Source organism: Meleagris gallopavo, chromosome 24 (genome assembly GCF_905368555.1).
Source record: "Meleagris gallopavo chromosome 24, MGAL_WU_HG_1.1, whole genome shotgun sequence".
NCBI classification, from domain to species: domain Eukaryota; kingdom Metazoa; phylum Chordata; class Aves; order Galliformes; family Phasianidae; genus Meleagris; species Meleagris gallopavo.
The window spans coordinates 3342300-3355854 of NC_139427.1; the positions used below are offsets into that span (position 1 = coordinate 3342300).

Sequence of the window (13555 nt, forward strand, 5' to 3'; positions counted from 1 at the left end):
GGGTGATTTTGGGGTGGTTGAGGTGTTTTTTTGGGGTGGTGTTGGAGGACTTTGGGGTGGTTTTGGGGGTGGTTGAGAGGTTTTTTAGGGTGGTTTGGGGGTATTTTGGGGTGGCTTTGAGGTGGTTTTGGAGGAGTGGTGTGGTTGAGGGGGGTTTTGGGGAGTGATTTTGGGGCTGGTTGGGGACTGGATTTTCTGGGGGTGATTATGGGGTGGTCGGGAGGTGTTTTTTGGGGTGATTTGGGGGATTTGAGGGCGGTTGGGGGATGGTTGGGGTGTTTTTTTGGGGTGATTTTGGGGTGGTTGAGAGGTTTTTTTTTAGGGTGATTTAGAGGTACTTTGGGGGGGTTTGAGGTGGTTTTGGAGGACTTGGGGGTGGGTTGAGGGGTGTCTTTTGGGGGTGACTTTGGGGTGGTTGGGGGTGTTGAATTTTTGGGGTGGTTTTGGAGGACTTTGGGGTGCCTGAGGAATGATTTTTGGGAGTGATTTTGGGGTATTTCAAGGTGATGGGGGGTGTTGTGTTGTTGGGGTGGTTTGGGGGGACTTCAGGGTGGTTATGGGGCCGTTTGGGGTGTTTTTTAGGGGTGATTTTGGGGGACTTGGGGGATGTTGGTTTTTAGGGTGGTTTGGGGGAACTTTGGGGTGCTTGGGGTTGATGAATTTTTGGGATGGTTCTGGAGGAGTTTGAGGTGGTTGGGAGGTGGTGTTTTTGGGGTGATTTTGGAGGAGTTTGAGGTGGTTGGGAGGCGCTGCATTGCGGAGGGACCCCGCGCGTCCGCCCCCAAAGTGACCCCGCATCCCACAGGGGGAGCGGGCCGGGCCGCCATCACGCTTTACCTCCGCGCCGCAAGGGGGCGCTGTGGGCTTGCTGCCGCCGCTCTAGGCGCGCAGAGCGGAAGCGCTCTGTGGCGGCGCAGACGCAGAGCGGCGATTGGGAGAAGATGGCGGCGACCAGCTTCGAGCAGATGGGGCTGGACGCGCGGCTGCTGCGGGTACGGGGCGGGGGGGAGTTGGGGAGGAGGGCGGGGTTGGGGGGGATTGAGGGGAGGCTGGGGGGGTTTGGGGGCGGGTGGGGGGGGGGCTGGGGGAGGAGGTTGGGGAACGGGGCTGGGGAGGATTGAGGGGAGCTGAGGGGGTTGAGGGTTGGCGGCGGGCTGGGGGAGCTGGGGGGAGGGTGGAGGGGGTTGGGGTTGAGGGGGCTGGGGGGAGTTGGGGGCTTGGGGGGGATTGAGGGGGCTGGGGGAGGAGGTTGGGGGACGGGGCTGGGGGCGCTGGGGGAGGGGGATGGGGGGGGTTGGGGGGAGCTGGGGGGGTTGAGGGTTGGCGGCGGGCTGGGGGAGGGGGATGGGGGGGATTGAGGGGGAGGGGGAGGGAGCTGGGGGGGTTGGGGGAGGGGGCTGGGGGGGATTGGGGGGAGCTGGGGGGTTGAGGGTTGGCGGCGGGCTGGAGGGGGTTGGGGGGGATTGAGGGGGAGGGGGATGGGGGAGGGAGCTGGGGGGGTCGGGGGAGGGGGCTGGAAGGGCTGGGGGGCGTTGGGGGGGAGGGTCGGGGGTTCCCTCTCCCTCCGCCTGCCGGTAACGTTGGTGCCCGCAGGCCGTGGCGGAGCTGGGCTGGGCCGCACCCACCGCCATCCAGGCCGAAGCCGTGCCGCTGGCCCTGGACGGCCGCGATGTGCTGGCCAGGGCCAGGACCGGCTCCGGGGAAACGGCGGCGTACGGCCTGCCTCTGCTGGAGCGACTGCTGAGGAGCAAAGCGGTGAGCGGGGGGCAAAATGGGCGTTATGGGGAACGGGGGTGTTGTGGGGCTGGGGGCTGTGGGGATAGAGGCTGGGGGTTGTGGGGCTGGGGGCTGTGGGGATAGAGGCTGGGGGTTGTGGGGCTGGGGGCTGTGGGGATAGAGGCTGGGGGTTGTGGGGCTGGGGGCTGTGGGGATAGAGGCTGGGGGTTGTGGGGCTGGGGGTGGGGCTGGGGGCTGTGGAGATAGAGGCTGGGGGTTATGGGGTTGTGGGGATAGAGGCTGGGGGTTATGGGGCTGGGGGCTGTGGGGATAGAGGCTGGGGGTTATGGGGTTGTGGGGATAGAGGCTGGGGGTTATGGGGCTGGGGGCTGTGGGGATAGAGGCTGGGGGTTATGGGGTTGTGGGGATAGAGGCTGGGGGTTATGGGGCTGGGGGCTGTGGGGATAGAGGCTGGGGGTTGTGGGGCTGGAGGTTTTGGGGCTGGGGGTGTGGGGATAGAGGCTGGGGGTTGTGGGGCTGGGGCTGTGGGGATAGAGGCCGGGGGTTATGGGGTTGGGGCTTATGGGGCTGGGGGTTGTGGGGATAGAGGCCGGGGGTTATGGGGTTGGGGCTTATGGGGCTGGGGGTTGTGGGGATAGAGGCTGGGGCTTATGGGGTTGGGGCTTATGGGGCTGGGGGCTGTGGGGCTTGAGGCCGTGTGTCGGGGTGAGGGGCTGACAGCCGAGGGCGGGCGTTTGGAGTACAGGGGATCTGCGGGGTGCCTGGGGGGGGGGGAAGCATCCAAAGCAAGCGGGCGCCGTGGGGCTGGGGGCGCTTTGGGGGATGCGGGCAGGGGTGGCTCCGGGGGTCCCTGATGGCGGCGGCGGGCGCAGGTGGCGGCGGTGGAGCAGGCGGTGCGGGCGGTGGTGTTGGTGCCCTCCAAGGAGCTGGGGCTGCAGGTGGTGCAGAGCCTGCGCCGCTTGGCTGCGTTCTGCGCCCGCGACGTGCGCCTGGCTGAGCTCTGCGCCCAGACCGACCTGGCGGCCCAAAAGTGAGTCCTCCTCCCCTCCCCTCCCCTCCCCTCCGCGCCCTACAAGTGTGGGGAGAACCCTGGGGGAGTCTTTGGGTGGGTCTTGCAGGCCGGTGCTGATGGAGAAGCCGGACGTGGTGGTGGGAACCCCGGGGCGGCTGCTGGCTCACCTCAACGCCCGCAGTTTGGTGCTGAGGCACTCGATGGAGCTGCTGGTGCTGGATGAGGCCGACCTGCTGCTGTCCTTCGGATTTGGGGAGGATCTCAAGGCGTTGCTGTGGTGAGGGGGGGGGGGAGGGGGGGACAGGGGGGGTTGGGAAGGTGTGGGGAGCCTGGTGTGGTGGGGGGGGGTCCCTGTGGGGGTGCAGAGGGAGGTTGGGGGGCGTTGGGGAGGTTTGGGGGTATTGATGTGATGATGGGGGGGTACAGCTGGGGGCATTGGGGGTCCTGCTGTGATGGGGGGGGTACAGGGGGGGGGTTGGGGGGCGTTGGGAAGGTGTGGGGAGCCTGGTGTGGTGGGGGAGGGTCTCTGTGGGGGTGCAGCCAGGGGCTCGGGGGTATGGGGGAGATTTGGGGGGCCTGCTGTTGTGGTGGGGGCTGTTGTGAAGGTTTGGGGGGCCCTGCTGTGGTGGGGGGGCACAGCTGGGGGTTGGGGGGCATTGGGAAGGTTTGGGGGTATTGATGTGATGATGGGGGGGTACAGCTGGGGGCATTGGGGGTCCTGTTGTGATGGGGAGGGGGTACGGGGGGGGTTGGGGGGCGTTGGGAAGGTGTGGGGGCTGTGCTGTGGTGGGGGGGGGGTGACTGTGGGGGTGCAGCTGGAGGCTTGGGGGTATGGGGGAGATTTGGGGGGCCCTGCTGTGGTAGGGGGCTGACTGGGGGTGTTGGGGGGCATTGGAGAGGTTTGGAGGTATTGATGTGATAATTGGGGGGTACAGCTGGGGGCATTGGGGGTCCTGCTGTGGTGGGGGGGGAGTACAGGGGGGCTTGGGGGGTGTTGGGAAGGTGTGGGGAACTGGTGTGGTGGGGGAGGGTCCCTGTGGGGGTGCAGCCAGGGGCTCAAGGGGTATGGGGGAGATTTGGGGGTCCCCGCTATGGTGGGGGGGTGACTGGGGGGGGTTGGGGGGCATTGGGAAGGTTTGGGGGGTATTGATGTGATAATTGGGGGGTACAGCTGGGGGCATTGGGGGTCCTGCTGTGGTGGGGGGGGTACAGGGGGGGTTGGGGGGCGTTGGGAAGGTGTGGGGGTTCTGCTGTGGTGGGGGGGGTCCCTGTGAGGGTGCAGCCAGGGGCTCAAGGGGTATGGGGGAGATTTGGGGGGCTCTGCTGGGGTGGGGGGGTGACTAGGGGGGGTTGGGGAGCATTGGGAAGGTTTGGGGGTATTGATGTGATGATGGGGGGGTACAGCTGGGGGCATTGGGGGTCCTGCTGTGGTGGGGAGGGGGTACGGGGGGGGTTGGGGGGTGTTGGGAAGGTGTGGGGGTTCTGCTGTGGTGGGGGGGGTGACTGTGGGGGTGCAGATGGAGGTTGGGGGGCATTGGAGAGGTTTGGGGGTATTGATGTGATGATGGGGGGGTACAGGTTTGAGTTGGGGGCATTGAGAAGGGTTGGGGGCTGTGCTGCGGTGGGGGAGGGTCTCTGGGGGGGTGCAGCCAGGGGCTCGGGGGTGTGGGGGAGATTTGGGGGGCTCTGCTGGGGTGGGGGGGTGACTGGGGGGGTTGGGGGGCGTTGGAGAGGTTTGGGGGTATTGATGTGATAATTGGGGGGTGCAGCTGCGGGCATTGGGGGTCCTGCTGTGATGGGGAGGGGATACAGGGGGGGTTGGGGGGCGTTGGGAAGGTGTGGGGCCTGGTGTGGTGGGGGGGGTCCCTGTGGGGGTGCAGATGGAGGTTGGGGGGCATTGGGGGAGGTTTGGGGGTATTGATGTGATGATGGGGGGGTACAGCTGGGGGTATTGGGGGTCCTGCTGTGATGGGGGGGGTACGGGGGGGATTGGGGGGCGTTGGGAAGGTGTGGGGGCTGTGCTGTGGTGGGGGGGGGGTGACTGTGGGGGTGCAGCTGGAGGCTTGGGGGTATGGGGGAGATTTGGGGGGCCCTGCTATGATGGGGGGGTTACTGGGGGGGGCTGGGGGACATTGGGAAGATATGGGGGGTATTGATGTGATAATGGGGGGGCACAGCTGGGGGCATTGGGGGTCCTGCTGTGATGGGGAGGGGGTATGGGGGGGGTTGGGGGGCGTTGGGAAGGTGTGGGGAGCCTGGTGTGGTGGGGGAGGGTTCCTATGGAGGTGCAGATGGAGGTTGGGGGGCATTGGAGAGGTTTGGGGGTATTGATGTGATGATGGGGGGGTACAGATTTGAGTTGGGGGCATTGAGAAGGGTTGGGGGCTGTGCTGCGGTGGGGGAGGGTCTCTGGGGGGGTGCAGCCAGGGGCTCAAGGGGTATGGGGGAGATTTGGGGGGCTCTGCTGGGGTGGGGGGGTGACTGAGGGGAGTTGGGGGGCATTGGAGAGGTTTGGGGGTATTGATGTGATGATGGGGGGGTACAGCTGGGGGCATTGGGGGTCCTGCTCTGGTGGGGAGGGGTACAGGGGGGGTTGGGGGGCATTGGGAAGGTGTGGGGGCTGTGCTGTGGTGGGGGAGGGTCCCTGTGGGGGTGCAGCCAGGAGCTCGGGGATGTGGGGGAGATTTGGGGGCCCTGCTGTGATGGGGAGGTGACTGGGGGGGGGTTGGGGGGCATTGGGACGGTTTGGGGGTATTGATGTGATGATGGGGGATACAGCTGGGGGCATTGGGGGTCCTGCTGTGATGGGGAGGGGGTACAGGGGGGGTTGGGGGGCATTGGGAAGGTGTGGGGAACCTGGTGTGGTGGGGGGGGGTCCCTGTGGGGGTGCAGATGGAGGTTGGGGGGCATTGGGGGAGGTTTGGGGGTATTGATGTGATGATGGGGGGTACAGCTGGGGGCATTGGGGGTCCTGCTGTGATGGGGGGGGTACAGGGGGGGATTGGGGGGCGTTGGGAAGGTGTGGGGGCTGTGCTGTGGTGGGGGAGGGTGACTGTGGGGGTGCAGCTGGAGGCTTGGGGGTATGGGGGAGATTTGGGGGGCCCTGCTATGGTGGGGGGGTGACTGGGGGGGGCTGGGGGGCATTGGGAAGATATGGGGGGTATTGATGTGATAATTGGGGGGTACAGCTGGGGGCATTGGGGGTCCTGCTGTGGTGGGGGGGGAGTACAGGGGGGCTTGGGGGGCATTGGGAAGGTGTGGGGAACCTGGTGTGGTGGGGGAGGGTCTCTGTGGGGGTGCAGATGGTGGTTGGGGGGCGTTGGGAAGGTGTGGGGGTTCTGCTGTGGTGGGGGGGGTCCCTGTGGGGGTGCAGCCAGGGGCTCAAGGGGTATGGGGGAGATTTGGGGGCCTCTGCTGGGGTGGAGGGGTGACTGGGGGGGTTGGGGGGCATTGGGAAGGTTTGGGGATATTGATGTGATGATGGGGGGGTACAGCTGGGGGTATTGGGGGTCCTGCTGTGATGGGGGGGGGTACAGGGGGGGTTGGGGGGCGTTGGGAAGGTGTGGGGGTTCTGCTGTGGTGGGGGGGGTGACTGTGGGGGTGCAGATGGAGGTTGGGGGGCATTGGAGAGGTTTGGGGGTATTGATGTGATGATGGGGGGGTACAGGTTTGAGTTGGGGGCATTGAGAAGGGTTGGGGGCTGTGCTGCGGTGGGGGAGGGTCTCTGTGGGGGTGCAGCCAGGGGCTCGGGGGTGTGGGGGAGATTTGGGGGGCCCTGCTGTGGTGGGGGGGTGACTGGGGGGGTTGGGGGGCGTTGGGAAGGTGTGGGGGCTCTGCTGTGGTGGGGGGGGGTCACTGTGGGGGTGCAGCTGGAGACTTGGCATCGGGTGGTTGTGGTGGGGTCCCTGTGGGGGGGTACAGCTGGGGATTGGGGTGTTGGGGAGGTTTGGGGGGGCTGATGTGGTGGGAGGGGGGTCGGGGGGGGTCCCTGTTGGGGTACTGCCGGAGATTTGGGGGCACTGGGAAGGTTTTTGGGGGGGCCCTGCTGTGCTGAAGGGGGGAACAGCTGGACGTTGGGGGGAGTTGGGAAGGGTTTGGGTTGGGAAGGGTTGGGGGGGGGCACAAAGGGTTGTGGGGCAGCAATCGGGGGGTCGGGGGGGGGCACAGGTGTGGGTTTGGGGGGCGGATCTGTTCCCGCTGGGTTTGGGATTGGGGGGGGGGCAGGAAGTGCGGGGTGCGCTGAGGGTGGGAGGTTTTGGGGTGCAGATGGGGGTTGAGGGGGGCGCTGGGGGGGGGCACTGAGGGATATCAAAGCACAAATAGGGCCGGGGGCTTTTTGGGGTGCAGGAGACCAACATCTTCCCCCTCTCTCCTCCTCCCCCCCCCAAAAAAAAGCCACCTCCCCAAAATCTACCAAGCCCTGCTGATGTCGGCCACCTTCAACCCGACGTGGAGGCGCTGAAGGAGTTGGTGCTGCACAACCCGGTGAGGGGGGGGGGGCAGAAAAAGGGGGGCAGAATGGGGGGGGAGGGGGGCGTCCGGGGGGGTCCTCACCCCCCCCCAGGCTCTGACCCGGCCCCCGCAGGTGACGGTGCAGCCGCAGGAGCCGCGCTTGCCGGGCTGCAGGCAGCTGAGGCAGTTTGTGGTGCGGTGCGAGGCGGAGGAGGACAAATTCCTGCTGCTTTACGCCGTGCTGAAGCTGGCGGTGGTGCGGGGCCGGGCGCTGCTCTTCGTCAGCAGCCTGAGCCGCTGCTACCGCCTCAAACTCTTCCTGGAGCAGTTTGGGATCCCGGCCTGCGCCCTCAATTCCGAGCTGCCCGCACGGTCGCGGTACGGGTGGGGGGCGGGGGTGGGGGGGGGGATGGGGGACACAGGAATGGGGGGCAGGGGTGGGGGCAGGGATGAGGGCACAAGGATGGGGGGCAGGGATGGGGGCCGGTGGGGCACAGGGGTAGGGGCATAGGGGTGGGGGGCAGGGTGGAGCACAGGGATGGGGGGCACAGGGATGGGGGGCAGGGATAGGGGCATAGGGGTGGGGGGGTGCAGGGTGGGGGCATAGGGATGGGGGGCAGGGAAGGGGGGCAGGGTGGGGTGCAGGGATGGGGGCACAGGGGGGGGCACAGGGATGGCTGCAAGGTGGGGGCACACGGATGGGGGCAGAGGGGTGGGGGCACAGGGATGGGGGCAGGGGTGTGTACAAGGATGGGGGGCACGGGTGGGGGGCACAGGGGTGGGGGCACAGGTGGGTGCAGGGGCAGGGGTGGGGGCAGGGCTGGAGGCACAGGGGTGGGGGGCAGGAATGGGGGCAGAGGGGTGGAGGGCACAGGGGTGGGGGCATAGGGATGGGGGGCAGGGGTGAGCACAGGGGTGGGGGGCACAGGGGTGGGGGCATGGGTGGGGGGCAGGGATGGGGGCAGAGGGGTGCGGGGCACAGGGATGGGGGGCACAGGGGTGGGGGCACGGGTGGGGGGCAGGGATGGGGGCAGAGGGGTGCGGGGCACGGGTGGGGGTACAGGGATGGGGGACGGGTGGGGGCAGGGCTGGAGGCAGAGGGGTGGGGGGCAGGGATGGGGGCACATGGATGGGGGCAGGGTGTGGGGCAGAGATGGGGGCAGAGGGGTGGGGGGGCAGGGTGGGGACATAGGGATGGGGGGCAGGGGTGAGTACAAGGATGGGGGGCACAGGGATGGGGGCAGAGGGGTGGGGGTGCAGGGTGGGGGCAGAGGGGTGGGGGGCAGGGATGGGGGCATTGGGGTGGGCACAGGGATGGGGCAGAGGAGTGGGAGTGCAGGGTGGGGGCATAGGGATGGGGGGCAGGGGTGAGGGCAGGGCTGGAGGCAGAGGTGTGGGGGCATAGGGGTGGGGGCAGGGATGGAGGCATAGGGGAGGGGGGGCAGAGGGGTGGGGGGCAGGGATGGGGGCACAGGGGTGGGGGCAGGGATGGGGGCAGTGAGCAGGGTGGGGGGGCAGGGTGGGGGCACAGGGGTGGGGGGACAGAGGGGGTGGGGGCAGGGATGGGGCAAGGGGTGGGGGCAGGGTGGGGGCAGAGTGGGGGCAGGGGTGGGGGCAGGATGGGGCAGGGATGGAGGCAGAGGGGTGGGGGGACAGAGGGGTGGGGGGCAGGGAATGGGGGCATCGGAGTGGGCACAGGGATGGGGGCAGAGGAGTGGGAGTGCAGGGTGGGGGCATAGGGATGGGGGGCAGGGGTGGGGCAGGGCTGGAGGCAGAGGTGTGGGGGGCACAGGGGTGGGGGCAGGGATGGGGGCAGAGGGTGCGGGGTTCTCGTCCCCAGGTGCCACGTTATCACGCAGTTCAATCGTGGTCTCTACGATTACATTGTGGCCACTGACGAGGAGGCGGCGCCCAGCGCGGCGCCCACGGAGCTGCAGCAGCGCAGGAAGAGAAAGGGAGGAGCTGAGAGGTGAGGGGACACCTGGGGGGCAGCGGCGGGGGGCTGTGGGTGGCACCACGAACCTGTGGGTGCCATTAAGGACCTGTCAGTGTCACCAAATGGGGAGCTGTGGGTGTTGCCAAGGACCCATGGGTGCTACTGGGGACACATGGGTGCCAGTAGGGCTTCTAGGTGCCACCAACCAGTGACCTCTGGGTGGCACCGAGGACCCATGGGTGCTACTGAGGACTTATGGATGCCAGTAGGGCCTCTAGGTGCCACCAATCAGTGATCTCTGGGTGCCACCGAGGACCCATGGGTGCCAGTAGGGCCTCTAGGTGCCACCAACCAGTGATCTCTGGGTGCCACCGAGGACCCATGGGTGCTACTGAGGACTCATGGGTGCCAGTAGGGCCTCTAGGTGCCACCAACCAGTGACCTCTGGGTGCCACCGAGGACCCATGGGTGCTACTGAGGGATGTGGGTGCTATTGAGGACCTGTCAGTGTCACCAACTGGGGACCCGTGGGTGCCACTGAGGACTTGTGGGTGTCACCACTGGGGACCCGTGGGTGTTGGCAAGGACCTGTGAGTGCCACTGAGGGCCTCTAGGCGCCACCAACCAGTGACCCATGGGTGCCACCAACCAGAGACCTCTGGGTGCCACTGAGGACCTGTCAGTGTCACCAGGCAGGGACCCATGGTTGCCACCAACCGGAGACCTGTAGGTGCCACTGAGGGCCCATGGGTGCTACTGAGGGTATCTGGGTGCCAATGAGGACCCATGGGTGCCACTAAGGGACTGTGGGTGCCATTGAGGACCTGTCAGTGTCACCAGCCAGGGACCCGTGGGTGCCACCAACCGGAGACCTATAGGTGCCAATGAGGACCCATGGGTGCCACTGAGGGACTGTGGGTGCTACTGAGGGCCTGTAGGTGCCAATGAGGAACCATGGGTGCCACTGAGGTCCTATGGGTGCCACCAACCAGGGACTCACAGGTGTCACTGAGGACCTGTCAGTGTCACCAACCGGGGACCCGTGGGTGTTGCCAAGGGCCTGTGGGTGCCACCAACCGGAGACCTGTGGGTGCCACTGAGGACCCATGGGAGCTACCAACCAGGGTCCTGTGGGTGCCATGAGGACCGGTGGGTGTTGCCAAGAAGCTGTGGGTGCTGCTGAGGACCCACGTGTTCCACTGAGGACCCATGGGTGCCACCAACCAGAGACCTCTGGGTGCCACTGAGGACCCATGGATGCCACCAACCAGGGTCCTGTGGGTGCCGTTGAGGACCGGTGGGTGTTGCCCAGAAGCTGTGGGTGCCACCAGGGTCCTGTGGGTGCTACTGAGGGCCTATGGGTGTTGCCAAGAAGCTGTGGGTGCCACTGAGGACCCACGGGTGCCACCAACCAGGGGTCCAGGGGTGCACTGAGGGACCTGTGGTGTTGCCAACCGGGGTGCACCGTGGGGTGCCATAGGGCCTGTGGGTGTGCCACAACTGCGGAGGACCACGGGTGCCACTGAGGACCCAGGGTGCCACCAACCAGGGTCCTGTGGGTGCCACTGAGGGCTGGGTGTGGGGGGTTGCCACACAGAGATTGGGTGCCCTGAGGACCCACGGGTGCCACTGAGGACCCACGGGTGCCACCAGGGCGCTGCCCCACTGCAGGCAGGGGCGCAGATCCGGCTTTTGGGGCTGATCCCATTCCGTCGGTGCCACACGGGTGCCCCCAGCCTGCAGCGCCTGCGCTCAGCGATGGGGTCCCCGCCGTCCCCGTGGCTGCGGGGGTCTCTTTGCCTTGGGATTTTGTGTCCCCAGGGTCACGGTGTCCCCCACCCCCCCCCAAAATCTCATCCCCCCCCCCCAGCAGAGGCAGTGACCCCGAGTACAGCGTGGCGCGGGGCATCGACTTCCAGAACGTGGCCACCGTCATCAACTTCGACGTGCCGGCAGCCGTGGAGTCTTACATCCACCGTGTGGGGAGGTGTGTGGGGGTCCGGGGGGGGGGCTTTCAACCCCTGAGAGTGGGGGGAGGGGGGGCAGCAATGGAGACCCCAACCCCAATGCAGGACAGCACGAGCTGACAACCCCGGCACGGCGCTCACCTTCGTGCTGCCCGAGGAGCGCGAGCAGCTGGCGCGGATTGAGGATGTGCTGGCAGGAGGTGAGGGGGGGTTTTGGGGGGGGTTTTGGGGGAGGGGGGGGTTTGTCACCGTGTCCCTTAAAGCTTTGGGAGGTGACACACCCCCTCCTCACGCACACACACACGTGCAGAGAATGGGGAGTCCATGCTGCAGCCCTATAAGTTCTGCATGGAGGAGATCGAAGGGCTGCGCTACCGCTGCAGGGTGAGGGGGGGGGATGGGGAGGGGGGGAGGATGGGGGATTGGGGGGGAAGGGGGCTGGGGGGGAGATGGGGGGGGTGGGGGGAGATGGGGAGTGGGGAGGGGAAGGGGCTGGGGGGGAGATGGGGAATGGGGGGGGTGGGGGAGATGGGGAGTGGGGGGGGATGGGGGGGGAAGGGGGATGGGGGGGTGGGGGGGGATCGCGCGAGAATGGGGGGGCGAATCATGGGGAGTCGGGGGGACGGCAGGGTGGATGGGGGGGATGGGATGGAGGGGGGGGGTGGGGGGGGAAGGGGGATGGGGGGGAAGGGGGGATGGGGGAGGTGGGGGAGTGGGGGGGGGGGGGAGATGGGGAGGGGGATGGAAGGGGGATGGGGGGGAGATGGAGGGGGAGGTGGGGAGGGAGATGGGGGGTGTGAGGGGGAAGGGGGATGGGGAATGGGGGGAGGTGGGGGGGGAGATGGGTGTGGGGGGAGAGATGGGGGGGTGTGGGGGAGAAAAAGGGTGCTGGGGGGGATGGATGGGAGAGGATGGGGGAGAAAAAGGGAGGGGGGGGGGAAAGGGGATGGGAGAGATGGAGGGGGAGGAAAAGGGTGCTGGGGAGGGATATGGAGGGGGGGATGGAGGGAAAAAGGGCGTTGAGGGAGGGAGGAGATGGGGGATAAAGGGTGCTGGGGGGGGATGGGTGTGGGGAAGGGGAAGATGGGTGCTGGGGGGGGGGGGGGAAAGGGGACTGGGGGGGGTGTTCTGGTACTGCTGCCATCCCAGAGCCCTGACCCCCCCGTGTGTGTGTGTGACCCCCCTCCCAGGACGCCATGCGCTCCGTCACCAAGCAGGCAGTGAAAGAAGCCCGGCTGCGGGAGATCAAAGAGGAGCTGCTCAACTCGGAGAAGCTGAAGGTACCCAAGCGATGTGGGGCGCGTGGGGCGATGTGGGGCGATGTGGGGCGCCGCCAACCCTCCTACCCCCCTGCCCCCCCCCCACTCCGTGCCCAGACGTACTTTGAGGACAACCCCCGCGATCTGCACGTCCTGCGCCACGACAAACCGCTGCACCCCGCCATCGTCAAACCGCACCTGCGCAACGTGCCCGACTACCTGGGTACGGCGCCGGGGGGCCGTGGGTGCAACCGGGACCGGGGGGGGGAAGGTGGGGGGGTGGGAGGAAGGTTATGGGGCCGGGGGCGCCGGGGGGGGGGGCTCACATCGCTCTGCTGCCTTCCCGCAGTGCCGCCCACCCTGCGTGGCGTCGCCAAACCGGAGCTCAAGAAGCGCAGGCGGCTGCGGCTGCCCCACGGCGGTGCCAAGCGCCAGGCCGGCCCCAGGGCGAGGGTCAGAACCCCCACCCCCGCCTCGCAGACCACCCTCCCACCCCTCCTTTTTGTTTATTTGGGGGGGTCTCACGCCGGTTTTCTCCCCCCTGCAGTCCCGTCGCACCGCCAACCCTCTGCAGAGCTTCAAGTTCAGCCGGCACCGCGCCAAGCGCCGCGCAGCGCCGCCATCCTGACCCCCACCCCCACCCCCACCCCCCCCGCCGACCCACGAGCGCCTCGCAGCCCCCCAGGCCCTGGGGACGGGGCGGCCGTGCTCAATAAAGGCGCCGTGGGGGCGATGCCTGCATGCTGGTGGTCCGTGTTACCCTGCGGGGGGTGGGGGGTGGGGGGGGGTTGGTGACGCAGAGGATGGATCATGGGATCCTCCTGCTGATGCGTGGGCCAAAGTGCCACCCATTATCGGTGCTCGGGGCCATAAACGAGGCCGGGGCACAGTGCAGGTGGCGCTGCCACCCAGGGGGGCTCTGTGCCCCCCCCCCTCCCCAGGTGTCTCTGTTCCCATCCCGTCGTCCCAGGGCGTCGCATCGCCCCGGGCTGAAGTCCCATCCGAGACGCGCTGGGAGCTCGGTGCCACCCAGCCCTGGGTGCTGCCGTTCGGTGCCGCCTCAGCTGGGTTCTTATCACGGCCCTGGCATCTTATCGGGCAGCTCTTCATCAAGGCTGCCTGCTGGCCCTGAACCTTCCTGGCAGCTCAGAGGGCACCTTTACCCCCCGCAGCCCCACTGCTGTCGGCAGAA

General features: G+C 67.5%; 1 protein-coding gene across 1 annotated transcript; it reads left to right on the top strand.

Moving 5' to 3' along the window:
- The first annotated feature begins 610 nt into the window (after positions 1-610).
- DDX56 (DEAD-box helicase 56) lies at positions 611-13104 on the top strand. Its single transcript, XM_085242679.1, is given in 15 exon segments — positions 611-992; positions 1594-1755; positions 2610-2767; positions 2856-3026; positions 7145-7191; positions 7194-7234; positions 7335-7579; positions 9042-9170; positions 11008-11124; positions 11210-11304; positions 11415-11488; positions 12295-12384; positions 12481-12586; positions 12713-12816; positions 12911-13104. Coding segments are annotated over 15 exon segments (1671 nt in total). The 5' UTR covers positions 611-941; the 3' UTR covers positions 12992-13104.
- The last annotated feature ends 451 nt before the right edge of the window (positions 13105-13555 follow it).